This window comes from Sebastes umbrosus, chromosome 13 (assembly GCF_015220745.1).
Source record: "Sebastes umbrosus isolate fSebUmb1 chromosome 13, fSebUmb1.pri, whole genome shotgun sequence".
Lineage (NCBI taxonomy): Eukaryota > Metazoa > Chordata > Actinopteri > Perciformes > Sebastidae > Sebastes > Sebastes umbrosus.
This window is the reverse complement of record NC_051281.1, coordinates 14,782,721-14,806,618: the sequence shown is the minus strand read 5'-3', so window position 1 is coordinate 14,806,618 and position 23,898 is coordinate 14,782,721. Positions and strand designations below refer to the sequence as shown.

Below are 23,898 nucleotides of genomic sequence, written 5' to 3'. Positions count from 1 at the left end.
TTAAATTGCATGTTTTTTCATACTTTTTTTCTCTTTTTTTTCTTTTCTTTTTTTTTTTTTTGAATGGTCCTCATTCTAGAATCCATTTACACGGATTAATGGCTTACCAAATGGCAATCAATGATGCATTTATGTGAGGAGCAAGCCAACAGGGCTGTGTGCACAGCTTACATGCAGATGTGAGACGGCCATTGGTAGGCTGGCTGCCAGGCCTGCTGGCTTGTTTGTTGGTAGGATATGTCCCCTCAGGCTCTGGATCCACTTCAGTGCTTTATCGTGCTTTGTAGGCACTCCATTACACCAGAAAAGCTCCTGATTATAAACCATAATCATCTTTTCCGCCACTGCTGCTGCTGCTTCTGCTACTGCTGCTGCTGAGTCAGTTCAGTGAATGACAACAAACCAACAGGAAAATGGACATTTGTTTATCTCACAAGACAAATCACAAAACAGTCCTGGCAAATTTGCTCAATAAGTTGCAAGTAAAACATCATCTTTTACCTCAATGCAAACTATTTGACATTATAATAAATAGTACGTCATATACTGTGATAACATGCCAATGCATTTCTTGCATTTATAGCCCACCAGCTCAGTGTTTATAATTTTCAGACTGGACACGCAACGTCCCGCTCGACTGCCTTCTCATTCAGAAAATAAAACAACTGAAACAGTGGCAGATGGTTTTCACAAGGCTCATTTAGTTTAGCAGCTTAACAAGACGGTTTTAACCTACAAGCGCTTAAGTAAACCTTTTGATTGGAGCAGAGAATATTTGAAATAGATTTCAATCAATGTCTCGTTGCTTTTCAAAACATCTTAGTCTTGCCACAAGATTGAACATACTGTGAGAGGAAATTATGCAAAATTGGCACCATGTAGTGTTTTTTTAATAATAATAATTATAATGGAAATAGAAAAACAAATTATTTATTATCAAGCTGTGTCACTGTGAATGCGGTGGAAAAGAAGTTGAGTGCTTTGTCCCAATTTGAACCCCCTAAATGTTGTTCCCATTAGAGAGGAACAGGGAGGAGGGTCGGGAGGGGGGGTTGTAGTGCTGTGCAGCTGTCTTACAGTATAGAATTGCTTGTTCAGGTACATTTAAGACTTAATTGAACTTTTATAGAGTGCAGTGTGCCTCTAGGTTTAACCGATGTGGGATTTTAAAGGCCACGTTTAATATTTTGTTTTTAATATTTCATGGTTTTTTAATTAGTTTTTTTTTTTCTGGTGTTGTTAGATGAGTGTTATTTGTAAACGCAGCAGGGAAACTGGCCTATATTAGGATCAGTTGAGGAGACAAAATACTGATTTTCCCACCAAACTCAGCAATTATGTGTGTACATACACCTCAAATTTATGGCAGTTTTGTCCTTTAAATTCAGATTTAGGGCGAACATACCAACACACTGACGGGCATCTTTTCAATATGCGAATCCTACACAGAAAAGCTCCTTTAAAACCTTTTTGTTGTACAGGAACCACCAAAGAAATCAGAATAAAATGCCCTGAGACATGGAACAAGTCGTCCATTAAAAACAAGAGGAGAACTAATTATATTTGAATTTTAGAAATTATACATGTTGCAGTAATTGTTCTTACAATGTGGTGACTGCGCTTAGCCTGTTGTTAGCATCAGCAAACCAAACTTTAGCCAAAATAAAGTCCACAGTAACATTAGCAAAGAATTCTGGTCAATTCTTACATTTCACATAATGTTCAAAACCATTCAGGCGGCCAGCTCATTAAAGTTGTGCCGGACTCAAAGCAATAAGAAGTCGTTAAGGGAGACAGTTTTCTGAAAATAGCCACTAGAGGACAGAACTATAGAAACCTCTCATTAAGTGAATTAGATTCATACATAACTGTAAAGTGCATTACATTATTGTTTTTTGGGGGACAGCCAATTCCGGCGATTCAAACCACTTGGCAAAGTTTGTTGTCCTAGTTGAATGATAATAATTTCAATTTGATTACAAGTACAAGATTGGACCCAAACATAAACCTCTAATGTCAAACACAAAAGCATAAACCTCTAATGTCAAATACAAATGCTTAACTTGAAACAGGGGAGATTGTCCCAGAATTTGGCTTGAACATACAGCAGTGCAATGGGCAATAATTTAGGCCCTCAAAAAACATAATGAATCTCTTTTCAAAAGCAGAAAGCTCACAGTATAGTCAGATACACCATATGTTATACTGAAAACAAAGGTTGCAAATAATGCTTTCTATCAGGTTTTATTGGCTCTGCATTGCTCAAATTCCTGCTCATGGCACCATTGTAAGTAGCCAAGAGATTAAGGGTCAATAAAGCAGAACAAAAAGAATGGTTGGTGGCACATTTTTGAAAGAACATTTAAAGACAGTGTGACGACTGTGAGATTTTGAAGCCCTAAATAACTGACTTTGTATACTGTAAACCCAATTAAAAACCGTTGTGGAGCTGTTAGTCTCTCCAAAATGAACCCAATAGTGTGGCTGTTCTGTGCACAATATTGAATGACAATGCTTAAAGGAATACTTCAGCCACAAAATGACCATTTGTATATCAATTACTCACCATGTGTTACCTTTAATTCTTAAAGAAAACTACGTTCCAAATCGCATACTTTTTCTTTTTACTTTTAGTACGTACTGCAACTGCCCTTACACATGTATACTGTTGCATGCAGTATGCATACAATTGGGACATACTACTTCGTCATAACATTGTGGCTTGAACGTTGACCCTCTTGCTCATATATTCGCTGCGCACAGGATTGTGGGTCAGAATAGCCAGAAAGCATGCTGGCTTGCATACTGCAAAACTGCATTTGACATACTATGTATTTGGACATACTAAATATTTTTTGGCATACTAAGTAGTATGGTAGTATGGGTTTGTTTTTCTCGCATGCCTCGACGGTGAACAGAGAATCTGAAAACAGAGTAAATCCTTGATGAATTGAAGTAAATGGAGGCCAGGTTTAACAACAGCAAAACTATATCAAAACATCCGTTTACAAACTCTCAAACAACATGTGCAGCATAATCCAAGTTTTAAAACACCTCCACTACCATCTCATGCACGGACTCGCAGTGGGCCTGCACAAGTAGTGGCGGAAGCGTTTTTCGCAAAAGTGCATTTTTAGGAAGTAGTGAGCACACGACTGGATAAATGAGACTTGGATTATACTGCACAAATTGTATGAGAGTTTGTAAACGGATGTTTTTATATAGTTTTTCTGTTATTGAATATGGCCTCCATTTACTTCAATTCATCAAGGATTTACTCTGTTTTCGGATTCTCCGTTCACCATGGAGGCATGCAAGGTAAACAAAGGTGAGTAATTGATATACTGTACAAATGGTCATTTTAAGGTCAAAGTATTCCTTTAATAATGTCTGGATTTAAACAACTTTAACTTCAGCAAAGAAACAGAATGAGAGAATACATTTTGTTTTTCATTTGTCCTAAGAAAATCAAGATATAAGGCGATACTAACCGAGTGGTTAGGAAGTGGAGAGTGTGCACACATTAGCTTCATTTTCAAAGGTCAGTCAGTAATTGTCAGGTAGATAAATGACCGTGCCAATGGGAATGGTGCTTAGTGTTGCTTAAACCTTTCTTGATGACACAGAAGCAGCAACAAACTCCCAGGGTGCCACTGAGTGAGTGCTACTGCCTGTTCGGTGTTGAATAAATGAGGATTTATCTGCAGGGCTGCTGGTGTCTTCACGTCTGTGTTCATTTGCCTTTGGCCAAAGAGCTGTGGGGAGTTGCCGCAAAGGAGTCTTTGTCTTTTTTCACTGTTACGGAAACTCATTACCTCAGTTTGGGAAGTGCCTCTCATTTGTCACCTCTTTAGATTTGTTGTTAACAAAGAGAACATGTCAGAGCATGCGGCATGTTATTGTATTATAATACTGTAAAATGTAAAAGTATTGTTAGTCTGACATATTAACAATCATACTACTACTGCTATTACTAATAAAATGCCCTACTATACTTCTTTGTTCAGACAACCACTCTGATTGGCCTGTTGAAGACTGCTCGGCTCCTGCGATTGGTGCGTGTAGCCAGGAAGTTGGACCGCTACTCTGAGTATGGCGCTGCAGTCCTCATGCTGCTCATGTGCATCTTCGCCCTCATCGCCCACTGGCTAGCCTGTATATGGTACGCCATCGGCAACGTGGAGAAGCCCTACTTAGAGCACAAGATCGGCTGGCTAGACAACCTGGGCGTGTCCATAGGGAAGAGATACAACTACAGCGACCCCGGCTCTGGTCCCTCGATCAAGGACAAGTACGTCACAGCACTTTACTTCACCTTCAGCAGTCTGACCAGCGTGGGCTTTGGAAATGTTTCCCCAAACACCAACTCAGAGAAGATCTTTTCCATCTGCGTCATGTTGATCGGCTGTGAGTATGTTTTGGTCTCTTTTTATTCTGCTTTTATCTGGCGTAGCACTTGAAGTGGCGTTACTTCGTTTGATCAGATCCAAGACTACCTATTGTATGTCTGTCTGTCCTGGGAGAGGGATCCCTCCGCTGTTGTTCTTCCTGAGGTGTCTTCCATTTGTCCCAATTAAAGGTTTTATTCGGAGGAGTTTTTCTTTATCAGAATCGAGGGTCTAAAAACAGAGGGTGGCGTATGCTGCACAGATTGTAAAGCCCCCTGAGGCAAATTAGTGATTTGTGATATTGCTGTATAAATAAGATTTGACTTGATTTGGCTTGACTAGGCGACAGATTGTCTGTGTTTATAGCAGCATTTCCATGAGTCCACATTCATTCAAGTTAACAGTATGTCTCTGTGGGCCAAGGCAATAAAGATGCAAAGCAGTCTGTAGAATGTAACTCACCTCTTTTATTGATCATTGTTTGTATTTCAGCCCTCATGTATGCCAGTATTTTTGGAAACGTCTCTGCCATCATCCAGAGGTTGTACTCGGGTACGGCCCGATATCATGCTCAAATGTTGCGGGTCAAGGAGTTCATACGCTTTCACCAGATCCCCAACCCGCTGAGGCAGAGGCTGGAGGAGTACTTCCAACACTCCTGGGCCTACACCAACGGCATCGACATGAACACGGTAAATAAACATCTACCCGCTAGTGTAACTAGCATACCTAACGAAATGAACTGATCTCATTGAATGATAGTAGAAATACTGTATATGCAAGATTCTAAAAAGAGTTTTCTTTCTCTTGTCTGCTTTTCATCTGGATTTACATCTCTGCATTGGTAAGAGCAGGAGGTACATGTTTTTATTTCTCGTCATTTTCACAGCACGGTTTAATAAAACAACCCCATTATCCCGATAGTGTCAATATCAGAAATGTCCATCACTTACAGCAGTGGTTCCCAACCTAGGGTCGGGCCCCCCTTAGGGGGGCGCCAAAGATCACAGGGGTTGTGCCAGGATTTGTCCGATCTGATGTTGACAAAAAATTAGATTTCTAAAATCATAATAACACAATTACTGGATAATTTAAACAAAAGTCTGTACATAAAATATATTAATAATAATTATTATTATTATTATATATATATATATTTTTTTTGGTACTTGGTCGCAAAATCTAAATATTCTGCTTCAATCTATATTTGTTGGCGTTTAGCCTTTCAAAAGCAACTTTTTCACTGCGGTCAAAAATCCATTTGCTCTCCGGTTTGACGCACACAAAAGGAGGCACGCCACTGTATTACAGAGGCGGTCTAGCAGCAATCTAACAACGCAATAATTACATTTATTTACCCACATCAACAGAAAATCTATTTTGGCTCAAATGCTATTATAATATATTATAAGAAATTAATAAAGTCATTACAAAATAAAAGATCTTATTATGTAACTGCAATCGTTCGGTGAATCCCTCAAGACGTCATGACTTTATTTATGTTGATGAAACTGACGAGTTTGAGGATTTATAATTTCTTTTAGGGTGATGATGTCGGGGGGAGTGGCTCAGCTTTTCTTGTATACAAGTAGAGTGGGGGCTTAAAGGAAAAAAGGTTGGGAACCACTGACTTACAGTATGCATGATTTGTGTGAATTCATCTAATTATTATAGCATATTTCATATCTTGAAGCAAAGAAATCATAGTATGTTAGTGTGGATCTAGTAGCATGCACTGAAAATGGCATTTTGTCTTGTTTCAATTCCATCTGAAGTTTTATTTGCAATAATTTTATCAGTAGCATCTCTTTGCAGTTAACAAATTATACTCCTCACCAACAAATGTGTTAATGTTCTGCTTATTTATCACTTTTATATTCAAGTGTGTTTATATTGTAATCGTCCTACCGTAAAGTAGAAAGATTGTCTCAGTGAAAGGTTTTCATTCCCAGATGTAATTTTATGGCTTTTGGTAGAAACTCTCTCAATTTCATATCAATTCAAGAAATAAAAGTTGAGGCATTTAAGGCAATAACCCAAGATTAAGTGCATACTTACTAATTAAAGTCTAATTTACATTTCCATAAATCAACTCGTCATCCATCATTTAATGTGCGATAAACTGTTCAAGAAAAGAAAGAGACAAAGCCAAAACTGAGCAGGCATTGTGTGATTAGCTCAGGGGGCGGTTACATAAATCCAGGTGGCAGTTATTTTTACGTACGACATTTGCTATGAAAATCCCACAAAATCATAAATTGTTACATCTTGACATAATCCTGATTAAGAAACACCATAGTGTCCTGTTACATTTTAGTTTATTCTTCCGATACACTAAAGATGTGATGTATCTGAATCTGACTGTGTTTAATGGGTCGATGACTCTCTACCACGTTTGTTTTCATCCTATGTCCGTATCTCTGTGCTGTTGTCACGCCTAATTACAACTTCTCTTAGTGAACGTAAATTCATCTTAACACATTTGCTGCTCACAGAACGATCTCTTTGAGGCTATCAAACTCAATGTTGTGTGCATTTTACTCACGGATTTTCTCTGCATCACAGGTATTAAAAGGTTTTCCTGAGTGCCTGCAGGCAGATATCTGCCTTCACCTCAACCAGAGTCTTCTTCAAGACTGCAAAGCGTTCGATGGAGCCTCCAAAGGCTGCCTGAGGGCCTTGGCCATGCACTTCAAAACCACTCACGCCCCTCCTGGAGACACTCTGGTCCATAGTGGTGATGTGCTCACCGCTCTCTACTTTATGTCCCGCGGCTCTATTGAGATCCTGAAAGATGACATTGTGGTAGCCATCCTGGGTAAATACAATCCCTTGTTGATTATGTGAAGTATGATAATGGGCAACACTAAGAGATTGTTATGTATGTCCTATGAACGCTGAATATGTTATAGGTGGTTTTATTTATCTCCTTTGAGCCAAGATAGTTTTCTGTTTGACCTTTTGCCAGTGTCCATCATCTGTACCATTCATTTATTGGCAGTATGGGGAGATTATGAGACAATGGGCCCCTGGGCACAGACAAGCAAAAGGTCCCTCCACGTCTCCTACCAGCCCAGTCGCACAAAAAAAGTGTATGAATGACAAGATGCGCAAGGCATTTAGCTCACAATAAGAACGGCGTTCTTGCTTTTGGCGTGTCATTTGTTCGCCATGTAGTCTGTAGCCTCCTCCTCCACGTAAATATGCTACACTCAGAGCTAGTGATGTAGAATTAAATGTATGAAAGACAGCTTATGCTGGGCGGGAGGGGAGGTGGATGGTGTTCAAGACCGGTGTTTTGTTTTGTAAGTTACATCAGTGACGTTTGTGACGTGTTTTCCATACTTATTTAGTTAAGTATTAACTAATTAAGTTACTTAGTTGACGCCCATATTGTAAAAAATTAGATTTTCTTGTCTTTTTTTTATTATAAAGCAGGTTTAAGTGCTCTATAAATACTGTGAAAGTATCAAAACGCTCAATCCATTGATAAATACACACAGCCCGTATTCAGAAACTGTAACGAGCCATCAGGATTTCTGCACATTTTGTGATGTCACAAATATACAATCTATAGACCATTTCAGTGTTTAACGTAAACTTTCTAAATGTGTCCCAATTTATTGCCGGATGCAATGTTTGTGAATGACATCAGCTGACAGGAAGCAAACATGATGGACCCAAGCTGTTGCCCAGCAACGCAATTTTGTTGCAATTCCGTTAAAAGTGTGCTAAAACGGAGCATTTCAGACAGAGGGCATGAGAAAAATAAATGGTTTTTTTTTAATATTACAGCATGTAAACATGTTTTAGTAGAAACACAAAATACAAGTATGAACCTGAAAATGAGCACGATATGGGACCTTTAAACCCAACCATAACGTTTTTCCTAAACCTAACTAAGTGTTTTTTTTTTGCCTAAACCTGTGGACGTTACCGTAGTTTTGTTGCGTGGAGTACAAATGACGCACGAAAAGCCTAAAATGCGTCCTCATGACACGCAGAATGTCCTAGTAATATAGTGTCACTAATGTGCTTTCCCTTGAGATCAGGTTGCTCCTAAATAGGAGCAAGACACAGACTTCATATTTGTTTAGCTTCTTTTTGTTGTTTTGTTAAGTAGTTTTGTGTCTCTTTGTAGTCGTTACACATTGCTTTTTATTTTTGTGTCTCTTTGTGGTCATTTTTTGTCTCATTGTAGTTGATTTCTGTTTCTTTGTGGTCATTTTGTGTCTCTTCCTCGTTGGTCCATGTCTCTTTGAGTGACATTTTGAAGGTGAAGACCAGGGGGGCCTCTGTGCCCGGTAGACCCGTTCAGTAATCCATCCATGATTGGCAGACTCTATTGTTCTTAAAATGTCCATCTATCACTGAGAGGTGTGAATAACTGTAAAAGTCACCTCCCTGTTGCATTGAAGATCTGTCAGCATATTGTGTGTTGAATGTCAGCGTCAAACCTGTTGAGACAAAGACAAAAACCCTTAGTCTGCTGCTTTTGGTCAAGTCTGATCTTGGAAAAGGAAATGGTGGTTCAAAGTCATATTATTCTGACCTCACTGCTATTGTTTTGAGTTTGCATACTTTAATATATTGTCAGTGCTATCAGTATGCTAACATTTATCTTTTTGTTTATAGTCAAAGAGAAAGAACTTACAAAACAGTCATGTTAAATGTGCAAAGTATGTTTTTCAGGATGTCAGCAAATTGCTAGAAAACACACTGTGCCTTTAATACACCAGTGGGTTTCCACCTTTGGCTTTTTGTTAAGGGTATTAATTATGTAGTTTGTTCTGATTGATTGAATTATTGATTGAGCTAGTCTCCTACTCTGCCCACGATGCTTGGTATTTTCAAATATGTGGAGATGCTGCAGTCATAAGCTCAGTTTCCCAATGGACACCCACTATTTTAACACAGTAATACTTACAAGAAGGCTCAGCGTGACTTGTGTGCTCATCAAAGAATTAACTGTTGTAATGTGAGCCCTTCAAATGTGAATAATTTTCAGGTTATTGCGGCAGCTAAACCACATCGCGTTCACACATTTTGACAAGAATGGCAAGGTGTGCCTGCCGTCCCCCATTTCTGTCCTCTGGGCAATAAGGCTGTTCGTGTGACAGGTTTGAGACTCTGACATTTCTATTAAGTGGCTCCATGAAAGGTTGTTTGGCAATTTCAAAGAACACGGTGTAATAGCTGCCACTTTTTTTTGACAGTGCAGGGAAATGAGTTAAAGCTGCAAAATAGGGATTATAAAAAAAAAAAAAAGGGCAGACTAAACTGACTGAAACAATTGCCAGCTCTAAATGTGAAACACTGTTTTTCCTCAGTAATACTGTATCGTGATCCTGAATTCTCATTACTCTTTTTAGAATACGGAGTATTCATCTTTTTCTTCACGGGTGAACCACAACCAGGTGCTACTACGGGCCAAGCCTGGATTAAACTTGCCATTATTCATGAGATGAATGCTCTCGAAAGCTACACCTGACAGAATGGGGTTTAAGCTTAGCAAAAACTGCTGCATCACACAAAATCCATTATTAACAAACACAGTGTTAAAGCTACTGATCTCACAGATCAGCCCATTTATATTTCATATAAACATAATGCTCCTGCGGCATCATTTTGCTCCAATTTGTTTGTGGAAACCACAGCTAACAAGGTGGTGGTCAGCCGATAGCGCTTAAGCATTTTTCCTCTTGTAATGATACCGAGTCCAACAAGGCTACTAGCATTGTTCCACAGGTGAGGAATTAGTCTCATACGCTGCCATCCAGGCTAATGACGAACTAAATCCTTGTGCCGAGGGCTGCGTGTGGGGGAGAGATACAACGCTCTGTGTGAGGCTGTCCTCTGTGGCAGAAAGGTGTCCGGTGCATGCTGTGAAAGGAACACTGGCAGCCAACATATCATATCTCCTGAACCCCTGCTTACACTGTTGGCATTTAGTGAACCTCTGGACTAACAAAGGGATTTTTCATCACAGCCTTTTAAACCAGATCCTTATTTCAGCAGAGGAAACTCTCATGATAGACTCCATGACTTCCTAGAAGTTTGCTGAAGAAATGGCTTCATTATGCGATTACCATTATCAACACAATTTTTTTTCCTTTGAAGTACACAAGTGTGTCAATCACAATCAAACCCTCCTTTCCCTCCACATCAAAGTCGCTTTGAGTTAGCAGTTGTTCCTCTGCATAAATAATGGATCAAAGATAGAAAGACAACTGATGCACAGGCCTTGGGAGAACATCTACACAGAGAGGAAAGACTGTTTGATTTTTATTATCCACGAAAACAAACACGTCTGTGCCCTTTAGTGAGAGCTTGAGGAATAGCGCGATACATCCCGATAGAAAACTAGACACATTATTCCCTATAACCCGCATAACTACTTGTAGAAGTCATTGGCGGTAACACACTGACATTTTTACCTGTCCCAGTGAACCTTTTGAGAAGATTTATTGTGTCTGTGTGTGTTGATACCAGGTAAAAATGACATCTTTGGAGAAATGATCCATCTATTTGCCAAGCCTGGGAAGTCCAATGCTGATGTGCGAGCTCTGAGTTACTGTGACCTGAGCACCATTCAGAGAGAGGATCTGCTGGAGGTGATAGACATGTACCCGGAGTTTGCCGACTCCTTCTTCAACAACCTGGAGCTCACCTTCAACCTCAGAGAGGAGTCTCCAAAGGTAGATGATGTTGCACTGTTGTTATGGGAGCTGCATGTTCAATTGATGCTATTCACATTGTCATGAATGTGGACACAATCATTCTTACAAAGTATGATATTTATATTGTATTGCAAGATTTTTATGCATCCACGCTGGCGACAGCCGTGGACGGAGGCATTATGTTTTCAAGTTGTCCGTCTGCCTGCACCATTCTTATGAACGTGATATCGGATATAGGAATGTCACAAACAGGCACAAACGTCCACTTGGACTCAAGGATGACCTTATTGGCTTTTGGTGTTCAAAGTTCAAGGTCATTGTGACCTCACAAACCACGTTTTTGGCTGTAATTATGACAATTTCAGAAAAATGTCTAACAGGATAAAATGATGAAGTGATGACATTTTGGACAGACATGGATGTAAACTGCAGCTAGACTGGTTGGCGGAGGCAGACAACTGCGAGGCAGTAATTGTATTTTTTTATATTCTAATCGTATTAATTAATAGATTCTAATGCTCACATTGCAGCCCTCAAGCTCCCTAGGCGGTGATTTAGCGGGCGAGGGCAGTAAGAGCATTAAAAGAAGGATCTCCTTCACACCAGATGTATCTAAAGGTAAGTGGAAACTAATCAGCGCATGGCCATTACAGCCTCTTGTGGTTGCAAATGTGTACTTTGTTATTGTTCACCCTGAGAGCATCTATTCCATATGGAATACAGCATGTTCTTCCACTGACTCTTGTTAATTGCCGTTCTACAGGGGAAAACAAGGAAGTGGTTAAAGACTTGGTGAGGGAGAGGGAGTCCAACTCGTGCCTAAAGAGAAGTTCAGAAGCCCTGGGTCTCGCTCCACCCAGTGCCCCAGTCCTGGACTCAAATGTTATCGTCAGAAACAACATAGAACAGAGAAGACCATCATTTGAAGGTAATATATTTTACTGATGAGTGTTATGTGAACATAATCTGTACTGTTTTGACATAAAGAAGAGTTGCTAGGGGTTCCTGGGCGGTGTAAGGCAAAGACATAATTGGCGATGATGGGAAGCCAGTGCGGGAATATTACAACCATTCATCCTATTGAATGGTTGGAGCAAATGTGTGGAGGTGAGATCTTCCCATAGATCCATAAGTTGAAAGGCTTATATTACACCAAAACACTGCACAGCGGTTTCTAATACTACGAGGCTGCATTTACACCAAATCAGGTGTCGCTGCAAATAGTGCAGGGTTTTGCGGCGGTGTGGGAGTGTCCCTTATTACTGTAATGGCTTATTTAATGCCAAGGGACTGCACGGCGATTAGTCTTTGTTCCCTCATGGCAAGGTTGTAGGCTTACAGCTCTGGACCGCCAGTAACATGATTGGCCACCGCAGCGTGACGTTGGGTCGCGTTTCTCCAAAAGGAAGCCACTGCTGGAGTTTATTTCGGCATCTCCTGCGGTCCCTATACCACCGCAGCCTGAACCAAGCCCTCAGGAAGGGCGCCAGGCTTTAAAGCAAATTTTTGTAATGGCCAAACGGTGGAATTACAACTTCCGGGTCCGTCATGTGATGCCATTGGGCCCAAAAAGACTTTTTCCCATAGCCTTACATTGGGAAAGAGATGTCTGTAAATCAGTGGATAATTTGATTTTAGGTGAATCAACTTCCCAGTATGAATACTTGGATAACCCTTATTTAAATCATTAGGTCCTAAAAGCTGTAAAAATCCACTAATAGCCGAATCCAGAGTCATACTCCTTCCTCCGTTCATGTCAATGAGCCCCAGACCGAGGGCTGGGAGGTGGGGTTAAAGGAAACGCTAGTGCGCCTGCTCTATGGATGCAGAAGATCGCCGGAATAGACAATAACTTTTATCGGCAGTTGAGCCATTTTGGCTTCATACACCACTGAGTAACTTTCATGGGAATGAACGGGAGTCCGCCTCCAACGCTGTATCCAGTTCTCGCCCTACTGTACCACATTCAAATGGGAGGACTGGCGTTTTTGCAGCAACGCTTAATTTGTTGTGAAAGCAGTCTGATTCAGGATTTTCCAAATTAGGAAGAAAAAAAAGTAAAAATGCAATGGTTAAGTTGAATCACAACAATAGTTTAATATAATCATCATCCAATTATTGTACATAATAAAAGCCAAACACCACAAACTTCACAAAGGCAGTTTTTTATTGCAATGCAAAACATCATATTTTACAGCTGATCATGTTTTGAACACATCAGCCACAGCAAATCCACTGCCCTATTTTTATACAGTAGAGACAGGACTATGACGCAGACGTACACGTAAGAAAGATGTGATTCAACTCTCTCGCAATTTCCGAGGTGTTTGTAGTGGGAGCCTTAGATGTCCAATGTTCACAGTCGTATAAAGGGGCCAAGCTTTAAAGACATACATTTGCAATAATGAAAAGTGTCTCTTACTAAACCAGTATGCTTGATATTGATCTGCAATCTCACTCGCTCTAATGAAACAGAAATAGGATACAGAAAGTGGAAATTCGTAGTCTTCTTTCCTTTCTCTAAGGGGGCTGCCTCAGAGATCTAAAATACGCTACAATAACTGAATAACCTGATATATAATTGGCAGGATTTTCTATGGGCAAAGCACATCCCACTGACAAGACTGAAAAGCCAAGTAGTGAAAGACAGACAGTTGTAGATGTGAATAAAACAAAAAAAACTGTGTGACAGACTGAAGCTATTGTCAATCTCTACTGCTAGAAGGATGCACAACATGCATGAGGGCAAAGGTAAGTGCCATCCATGGTAAAAGACACACACAACATCCAACAAGGGTCCTCATATCTATACGGATCATCATGGTAGTCCAAAGCCTGCTGCACCAGATAGTGTAATCACACAACTCTGTGTTTAAAATCACAAAAGAGGCTCAACACATATCATTGGACAGGAAGCTGAACACTAACAGGTGCCCAGCAGAGATAACCACAGGGTTAGTTTGCTACTGGAAAACATTGCATTAATTCCCCCCGCACAAGAGCTTGATAGATTACAACAGAGAACCTACACGTAGCTCTCCTGTAGAGATTAATTACGTTCTATTTTAGTGGGGGGTTTTTTTGTTTAGTGATGACGTTGTTCTGACCCACATGCGTGTTGGTTTGCCTCTCCAGATCTGTGCTGTGATAAATGGGCCTGTAAGAAGCCTGCGGACTACCTGGATGAGTCAGCACAGTTCCAGGACCTGAGAGAGGACGATAACTCTGCCAGCGAGATCACGTATGGAGAGGTGGAACAGCGCTTAGGTCAGCTACAAGAGCACTTAAACAGGTATATATATACACATGGTTGATCCTCATGTAACGGTCACAAACTCTGAATTAGACCAGAATGTGAACTTTACCAGTTTCTAAAAAAAAACAATGTATGACAGAAGTGCTTATTTTCTTCTTTTACTGTTCTCAATTGTTTCTTTGTGTCACCAGCGCAGAAAGTGTTTTTTATTTTCTTTCTTTATCATGGCTTTATCACTTGAGAAAACACCAATTAGTCCACTAATCAGTTGTTTTGGTCTGAATGACTTATTTCTAAGAAACTTATGAGCACATCTCTGGTAAACACAAGATTTAAAGTGGTGCTTTTGTGTGATTCTTTGTGGAGAAACTCAGTTTCAAAGACGTCGATTAAATCAACTAATCGTTAGTTAGTGTTAGAATTTCTTTGGTCAAGGACAGCCCTACTGCGTAAATACATAAATACATCAGTAATGATAATTGAATAATATAATTATAATATAACAAAGGGGCATTTTTCCTGCAAGTACTTTTACTTTGGACATTACATTTTGCTAACAATACTTAATAAATTAGATTTTAAGTATAGCACTTATAGTGTTTTTACAGTGATTTTTTTCAAGTAAATACTCTAAATGCTTCTTTCACTACTGTTATCCTGTTCGCCTACTGGTGGGAAATCAGCTGAGACTTTGACTGTCGATTGCAGCTTATTCTTCAAACTCCACTTGTTAAAAACAAAACACGGTGACTGGAAGTTATTCTTTTACTGAAGTGGGCGGTGCATTTGTTTCTTTACCTGAATGCACGCGTGTGTATTGTGTATTTGTGTCTTGTAAACTCTATCAGCTACAACAGGAAGAGCCAGGGGACACAGCTGACCGGAGTCATGCATCTCTACTGTTGTGCTTTGACACAGTTCAGTTTGTTCTTGGTTTTAATAACGGAAAGTTTTACACACTGACTCTCTGTATGTTTGTTGTTCAAACCCGCAGATGTTTATTTCAAACTCTCGGGGAGTTCTCAAAGTTACCAAAAATAAAAGTAGGAATTGAAAACAGTCACACAAACTTGTAGAAGCACCTTTTTAGGCGCGAGGGCATGGCATTCTGAAGAAATAACATAATTATATTTGTGGTTATTCTTATTAATTATCCTGCCTTAGTGACTTAATGATTATGGAGTGTTTTTATTTTTTAAAGTTGTCACCTCCCACACTGCTAAAAGTAAGCCACACTTCCTCTGCGATCGCTGGCAACGTGTAGTTCAATTGCCAATGCACATGAGTAGGTGGAGGAAGGCAACTAGCTGGCAGAAGCTGTTGTCGGACTCAGAGTGGGTGGCTGCTGGATCTACTGGAAGTAGGATGATGTACGGTACCGCTGCAGAACCGGAACATATTCAACTCGAGAATGGATTGGTACAATATTTTAATGAGAGTAGTACTTAAAACTGATGACTGAGAAACAACGTATGTGTGAAACATCTTAGAAGAAAAGACACTCTCTACTGTAGCTAAACTCACTGTAATTTAAACGACAGATATGCAAGCAAGCTACCTTTCCAGAGTTAATACATTGCATTTTAGTCTCATTATTTTCTGTAGCGGAGAACCACTTTGGACATAGTTTTAATAACACACCTGCAGCCGGCAGACCGCCCGAAATAGAAACACAAATGAACAGTGGGTGGTATTTTAAACTGGAATTATCACAGAGAGCGAGAGATGGCATCACGGTGCCGGAAACACCGTGCTGGCTCATTTTATTTAGCACAAATAAGACATTTTATCTAATGCACTCTACCTGACCTTGTTTTTTTTCCCTAATGTTGGCTGCAGGATGAGCAGCACTTCTGTCATTTTGTGTTTTTAACCCGTCTGAAAGGATATGACAGTGAAAAAAATGTTGGTGTAGCGTTCAACACATCCATATAAATTGCCAAGAAAAAGTTTGCTGCACCTGTAATGAATGTCTACTGTGTGGATGCTTCTACTTTATCCCTCATCAGTCACGACCTAGTAAACAAATGCTGCCTCGTTACAACAGAGCTGCACAGTAAACCCGGGACACAACATATTTGATAATGTCTATGTGTATTAGAAGGATTACAGGTAAAAGGTTATTCAGCATTACCCAGTTTTGAATGACGTCCTAAATATAGAGCTTGGATGAAATCTACTCGTAATTAGATTGACCAACTGAGTGTGATACAGTCATTTCCACAGTAAACGCTGAATTCACACCTCCCACAAAAAGCTCATTATCACTCTAGCATGAGCAGCGTCTTCCGTCTACTACTCTGGCACAGTGTGTTTCCATGTCTTTTATTGTCATATGTCCACTGTGGAGCACAAGCTCCATCTAGTGCTCAGTGAAGTACAGCTGGGTGTGCTTTTAGCCATTGTATGATCAGACTAGTCAGACTTACGCATTATTATGCATTCATATCTTCTTGTATGTGATTATCACCCTGTTTTTCTCTGTTCTTTTTGAGGCTGGAGACTCAGCTGGTGACAGATATTCAGACCATCCTGCAGCTGCTGCAAAGACAACCCACGCTGGGACCTCCAGCCTACAGCACTGTGACTGCCAGTCCAGACTATCACAGACCTGCTGTGAAGGTTCAGCCAGTTGCTCTGACTGCAAGCCATTTTTTCAGCCATACAGGAACTCAAGTAAGGACGTTGTTTTTTTTTCCGCCACACAATAAGTTATTTTTGCACATATGTTCATGAAGCATCAGCTGGCTTTTACAATCAACAATCACATTCTCACCAAGTCATCAGTGGTGTTGAAGGAGACAATGAGGCAGTCTCTATAATCTGACGAGCTCCCACTGTTTCACAGTGTTTGGCTCCTACCGGTTTTGATTGATTGGATTGTCTTGCCGCTGTCTGCCTGGATGACATATGCCTCACCCATATGGGAGTCAATACAAGCTAAAACAAGTGATAAGGTTTTCTGTATTTTGAGATGTGTTGTCTGTCTTTGCATCTAGTTTTTTTTACTGTTAAACTTAAAGGTGGTCTATACAATATCCATTAATATAGCATCAAACAACTATTTGCTATGTAAAGATATAGAGGAGTAATGTCTACCTGAGCAGAGAATGGAGTCGCTCTCCCTCTGTGTGTGTTGTAATCAGAGCTTCTCTGCGCCTTGTTGACATAACCGGGCCGGGCCGCGTGTGCTTTTAGTGCATGTTCGTGCATGTGAGCGTGCTCCACTGGCTTGCTCACGGCCGGCGTTTTGCACTGCGCTCATACGGCGATTACAGCTGATAATGAAGTCCCGACCGACAGCGTCGTCGCGTAAGGGTAGCACCCACCCTCTTGTTCCCCCGAGGTTAACACTGTTCGCTCTGTCAGCAGTGTTTCCGTTGTTTGCACTGTTAGCACCGTTAGCTACGAGCCGCCATCTCAGCCGTCGCCACGTTGAGAGCCGTGCAGAGGTAATAGATACTGGAATTTATAACTTCACATTTGACTATTCTCATCCAAATCTGAACCTTTTTTACTAAAACTAGGATACCGAGTCTAAAAGAACTGTTTAATGAATACAAAAGGCTGCATGGATAAACTTGATTTAGTTTTAGAGTTAACGTAAAAAGGTAAAAGGTCCGTTAACGCCAGTGTGGGAAACTAAGTTGTATATTCTGCCAATCTTCTTCTTAGGGCCCCAACAACAAACTGGAGAGGGCCATTCAGGAATCCAAAGACTCTCTGTCGAGCTTGGCCAACGTGAATGCACCCATCGAGGGCAGCCTTACAACATTGCTTGTACAAAGACATACAGAGCCACAACAACAACAACAACAACAACAACAACAACAGCAGCAACAACAGATCACAGGGCATCAACAGTCCGCACTGATCCTTCTTCCAGCTGAAACCTCTTCCACCTCTTCTTCCTCTTCCTCCCCGGTTCCTTCTGACTCCAACCTGAACACCGCCGGACTCCACAGACCCGTCTCAGACTCAGAGTTTCCGAGGCCATAAACCTTCCAGCAGCACGGTGTTCTAATATCTGGGTTGTAATGCTGTAGTTACTTTTTAAGTAGCAGCTTTTTATCAGCATGCTGGCACAGACCTCTGTATTGTTCATTTGCAATGGCTTGGTAATAGTAGTAAGTTGTTTTCTTTTTATTATGCATGCGGATAAAATACTGTTCGCTGCAGTCAACAGTGTGTTAAACTGTTTTCTGCAGTTATCAGTGTAATAACGATGGTTACATATTGTAACAGTAGTTCTATCAACACAGAAGCCCTCTGATGGACTCTTTAAGCATCATCATACACACTCAAAACGTACATGTAAATGCCTAACCAATCAGAATGAACCTATTCAACCACATAGAGAGCGGCCCTACAGGAGGAAAGCACTTCCCCATTTATAAGAAAAAGTCTACAGCTTCTTAATTAAGTTCAACGTAATGGGCAGGGACGCTGGTTGAATGGCTCCAGCTGGTTGTTGTGATAGAACTAGCACTACAGCGCCTAATCAACTTTCTGTTTCGCCCAGGCTTTGTACTCTAATGGGCTCTAATGGACTCTGTACCACTCCTCATGACTCAACATATTATGTCCCAACACACAATTGGTCACACTGAGCCGGGCTGAGTGGGCCACAAGGCTACGGTTTGCAAAGCGCACCAGTGCACCAGTCTAATTACAATCACAACTTTATTCGTGGACCCCAGCAAACAGGCCTGACGACAGATGTGTCCCTCCGTCCATCATTACCTGCTAAGCAAGAGGAGCTGGCTGACCTACCTCACACTAGACAAGCCCTAAAGTCCAGCACTCCAGGTATCGGTGCATCACATCACGTGTTTCTTCCTTGTGTCATCTGCAAAACTCTGGTAAGATTAGCTCCCCCAACACCCAGGCCATAGCCACTACCAGGAAGCTTATTGAAAGAGGCTGGGACACGGTCTTTAGCTATGGGGTATGACATATGCGTAGTGTAACTGGAGCTGCGGTCGTGCGTTGCTATTGGCTCAATTTCGGCAAGTGCAGACCAGATTGTACCTTGCAGGACACCAGGAAGTGCATGCACAGTATGACTCAAGCCAGCTGCTTCTCAACATCCCAAGGTATGTAGGGGATGAACATGCTTGGCAAGATCTGGGGAGCGACCAAAAACAGGGACTTATGGTAAAGACAGACACTCAAAAACCACTCAAAGTTCTTCCCGGTCCAGCAGAAGGTGTGGGTGACCGCAGCACCACACAGAAAGTCTCACAACTTCTTCTAAGTCCTGAGAGCAGGCCCAAAAAAAAAAGACAAAAGTAAGTCACCTGACGGATGAGGTGACGATCAGAAGCCACCAATCCTTCACTACCAGTACTCCTGTGCAGAAAGCAGGGAAGTAAAAGGCCACACACACAGATCCCCCACGAACAGAGATCTGGGGTTTCCGGGGAAAACACTGCCAGGAGAGTTGCTGTCCATCGACTCATAGAAATGTGAAATGCCTTTTGCATAGTTCATTTTCTTTGGACAGGAATTTGCCTCGTCATGACTTTCATATCTGTAGTCAGAAGAGGGAAAGGTTATCTCCCCAGAATCTGAGTGTCAACAGAGAGCAGCTACTGTACCACTCACTGCCAAAGTGGCCCTAGAGACAGGGCAACGCTATTGATCACTCAGCTTCCTACAGTATACTCTAGTCAGTCTAAAAAGGGAAGTAGAGATGGAGACCACGACTAAAGATTGTAAATGCTGGCTGGAGGCGGCCCACCTCTTTTACCAGGCTACCCAGGCCAAGTCCAACCTGAGACTTGGAAGCAGGAATGTGAGCCAAAGCTAGGCTTGTCCTCATTGTCATCATACATGTACTGTATGATCACCTAAAGCACGAGGAGGGGACTTTGTCACAACAGGAAAATGGTGACACAGCCGCTCTTCCTCCAGTTGATGAAATATTTGCCGGACACCTGACTCTGAGGAACTGACAAGGCCATAGGTTGAAACAAACACGGTGAATTTCCTCCACTGGTATACTGGCCAACCTGGTAAGTCCTGTTGGAGCCTGTTCGAGTCTAAAAGCCTGTGTGCGATACATATACAGACTCTACCACTTCCAGTAGAGGGCCTGCATGCTGCATTTAGTGCAATACAGCATCATTACAAAGGTGTGAGAACAGTTTTCTTATCCTTAGTTGTATGCCCGTCTTCTCTGAAGTGTGACTCAGGGGTTAGGGAAAAATTGCACTGCAATATACAGTACAGTATCAAGTATACTGTAGTTTTCTTCTTTAAAACAATGTGCATTATTACTGTGCAACACTGGCGTGCACCTACTGTACGACGTTAAGCCAACAGAACACACCATACATGCTTGTCCGGGCAGATATCGTAACATGCAGAGGTTAAGAGTGTCCTGCTGTTATCCCACGGCTCTGACAAACACGTATGATGTCGGTATTTCTACATGGCAGTGCATGTGTTTTATATTTATATATTTACTGTTTTGCACTGCTTATGAGCCCAAAGTAGCACATTACAATATAAAATGATGTCAGCATATTTGTCTCTTTTTAGGATGCACTTAGAGAGTGTGTAAGGGGGGGGAGCAGGGACACGTGGAAAGTTAGTACTTGCGCATAAACAGGCCCCAGAGAGGGTCTTGTGCCTATACAACCAACCCAAATGCTAAGTCAGCATATTCATGTAGAACTAACCATAACATCGACGAAGCATATCATTTCCCTGTACTGTTTTTGTTGGCAAATGTACATTCAAGTTATAATGCTGTTAGACAACTGTTAGGAGATAAATGCATCACATTGCAAGATGTAAAAAAAAAAAAAAAAAAAATGTATTTTTTTTAACTGAGTAAATTATATGAGAAACTCTTTAGCAAAACAGTAGTACATATGTTTGTTTTGAAGCTGTGGGAGCAATAAATGAAAACACTTATATAGTTGTGTCATATTTCTCTTTAGGTGTTTTAATAATGGTCATTACTGCCACAGTATACGGAACAAGGGAGACATAAAGATGTGGGGCTCCATGGGAGTATTGTGTTGTACGTAGTTTGTTGTAGTTGCTGGTAGTAGTAAAGCTGATGGGCGGCTTTGGGGGGTGAACTGTTGTCAGGGAGCCTGTCATGTTTTAGCTTTGCCCCTGATCATGTGCTAACCTCAATAATCACTAGAATGAAACTATACTCATGTGAAGAAAAGGGGATATCAATTAGGCTATGTAAATCATAATAATATTGATAAAATACATATTTCATATTTAGTTTTGAGGTGTTTATGTGTAGAATTGACAGGCAAATATATTCTTGATTGTTGAACTAGGTCTGGAGTTACCAAGCAGTGGTGAAAGGAGGATTGAGATCCTATAGTGGAAAAACCACAATCAGAAAAACATACTTACAATAAGTATAAAAAAGTGTCATAACTTTTTAGTTTGTATTATAGGTAGCCTCCATGTGGTGGAGTAAGAATAATAATATTCCGTCTCCATGGAGTATTTCTACTCCTGTATCGGTGCGAAAAATAAAAAAAGACATACTGTAAGTAAAGATAACTCAACATGGTACTTAAAGGTCCTGTCAAGGTCCTCCAAACTTTCTCATTTTACAGCTAAACAGTACACTACAAGATGTTTCTGAAAACATTTGAGGCAAGAAATAGGCATTACAGTAACAGAATATTAATTTATATTTGATCAGTTCTGCCAAAAATATTCTGCCTACAGCAGGTTTAACCAGTTTGCGGGCTCCCTTCTAGACACTATACCGTCCAGCCTCTGCAGGCGCAACATGAGAGTGAGGGAGAATCTATCAATCAATCAAATGTTTTTAATCAGCCACAATTAAAAACACTTGCTGTGTGAGTGGACAATGGGTCACTAAATGTACTCACCTTTAAACAAGTTCCTGACATAATTTTATAATCATATATTTATACAAGGACACATGCAACACTCCTATTAACAGGTGAGTACTAACAACAGGTCACTGTTATTATGAATATTAGAAACATTGTTTATGGTGTTTAACAACAGCTCACTGTTATTATGAATATTAGAAACATTGTTTATGGTGTTTAACAACAGCTCACTGTTATTATTATGAATATTAGAAACATTGTTTATGGTGTTTAACAACAGCTCACTGTTATTATTATGGATATTAGAAACATTGTTTATGGTGTTTAACAACAGCTCACTGTTATTATGAATATTAGAAACATTGTTTATGGTGTCTAACAACAGCTCACTGTTATTATTATGGATATTAGAAACATTGTTTATGGTGTTTAACAACAGCTCACTGTTATTATGGATATTAGAAACATTGTTTATGGTGTTTAACAACAGCTCACTGTTATTATTATGAATATTAGAAACATTGTTTATGGTGTTTAACAACAGCTCACTGTTATTATGAATATTAGAAACATTGTTTATGGTGTCTAACAACAGCTCACTGTTATTATTATGAATATTAGAAACATTGTTTATGGTGTTTAACAACAGCTCACTGTTATTATTATGAATATTAGAAACATTGTTTATGGTGTTTAACAACAGCTCACTGTTATTATTATGAATATTAGAAACATTGTTTATGGTGTCTAACAACAGCTCACTGTTATTATTATGAATATTAGAAACATTGTTTATGGTGTTTAACAACAGCTCACTGTTATTATTATGGATATTAGAAACATTGTTTATGGTGTTTAACAACAGCTCACTGTTATTATGAATATTAGAAACATTGTTTATGGTGTTTAACAACAGCTCACTGTTATTATTATGGATATTAGAAACATTGTTTATGGTGTTTAACAACAGCTCACTGTTATTATTATGAATATTAGAAACATTGTTTATGGTGTTTAACAACAGGTCACTCTTATTATGAATATTAGAAACATTGTTTATGGTGTTTAACAACAGCTCACTGTTATTATTATGAATATTAGAAACATTGTTTATGGTGTTTAACAACAGCTCACTGTTATTATGAATATTAGAAACATTGTTTATGGTGTTTAACAACAGCTCACTGTTATTATTATGAATATTAGAAACATTGTTTATGGTGTTTAACAACAGGTCACTCTTATTATGAATATTAGAAACATTGTTTATGGTGTTTAACAACAGCTCACTGTTATTATTATGAATATTAGAAACATTGTTTATGGTGTTTAACAACAGCTCACTGTTATTATGAATATTAGAAACATTGTTTATGGTGTTTAACAACAGCTCACTGTTATTATTATGAATATTAGAAACATTGTTTATGATGTTTAACAACAGCTCACTGTTATTATTATGAATATTAGAAACATTGTTTATGGTGTCTAACAACAGCTCACTGTTATTATTATGGATATTAGAAACATTGTTTATGGTGTCTAACAACAGCTCACTGTTATTATGAATATTAGAAACATTGTTTATGGTGTTTAACAACAGAAAACAGTGTCTCAGTATGTTGCAAGCAAATGTTGATGTAGTTGATGTGCTAAGACCTGCCTATTAATGTTGCAATGCTGACACCTAGTGGCCTGTTTTATTTATTTATTTTAAGACTTTGGGA

The 23,898-nt window shown here is 39.9% G+C and overlaps 1 protein-coding gene across 1 annotated transcript in view; it reads left to right on the top strand.

The window, feature by feature from the left end:
- LOC119500684 (potassium voltage-gated channel subfamily H member 7-like) overlaps positions 1 to 21,250 on the top strand; it is a 62,524-nt gene extending 41,274 nt beyond the window's left edge. Inside the window, exons 11-19 of the mRNA XM_037790532.1 lie at positions 4,008 to 4,407; positions 4,881 to 5,080; positions 6,954 to 7,206; positions 10,881 to 11,086; positions 11,599 to 11,686; positions 11,832 to 11,996; positions 14,204 to 14,360; positions 16,820 to 17,000; positions 18,000 to 21,250. Of these exons, the coding sequence (XP_037646460.1) occupies positions 4,008 to 4,407; positions 4,881 to 5,080; positions 6,954 to 7,206; positions 10,881 to 11,086; positions 11,599 to 11,686; positions 11,832 to 11,996; positions 14,204 to 14,360; positions 16,820 to 17,000; positions 18,000 to 18,323 (1,974 nt within the window). The 3' untranslated portion in view covers positions 18,324 to 21,250. The remainder of the gene's footprint in view (positions 1 to 4,007; positions 4,408 to 4,880; positions 5,081 to 6,953; positions 7,207 to 10,880; positions 11,087 to 11,598; positions 11,687 to 11,831; positions 11,997 to 14,203; positions 14,361 to 16,819; positions 17,001 to 17,999) is intronic.
- Positions 21,251 to 23,898: the final 2,648 nt, after the last annotated feature.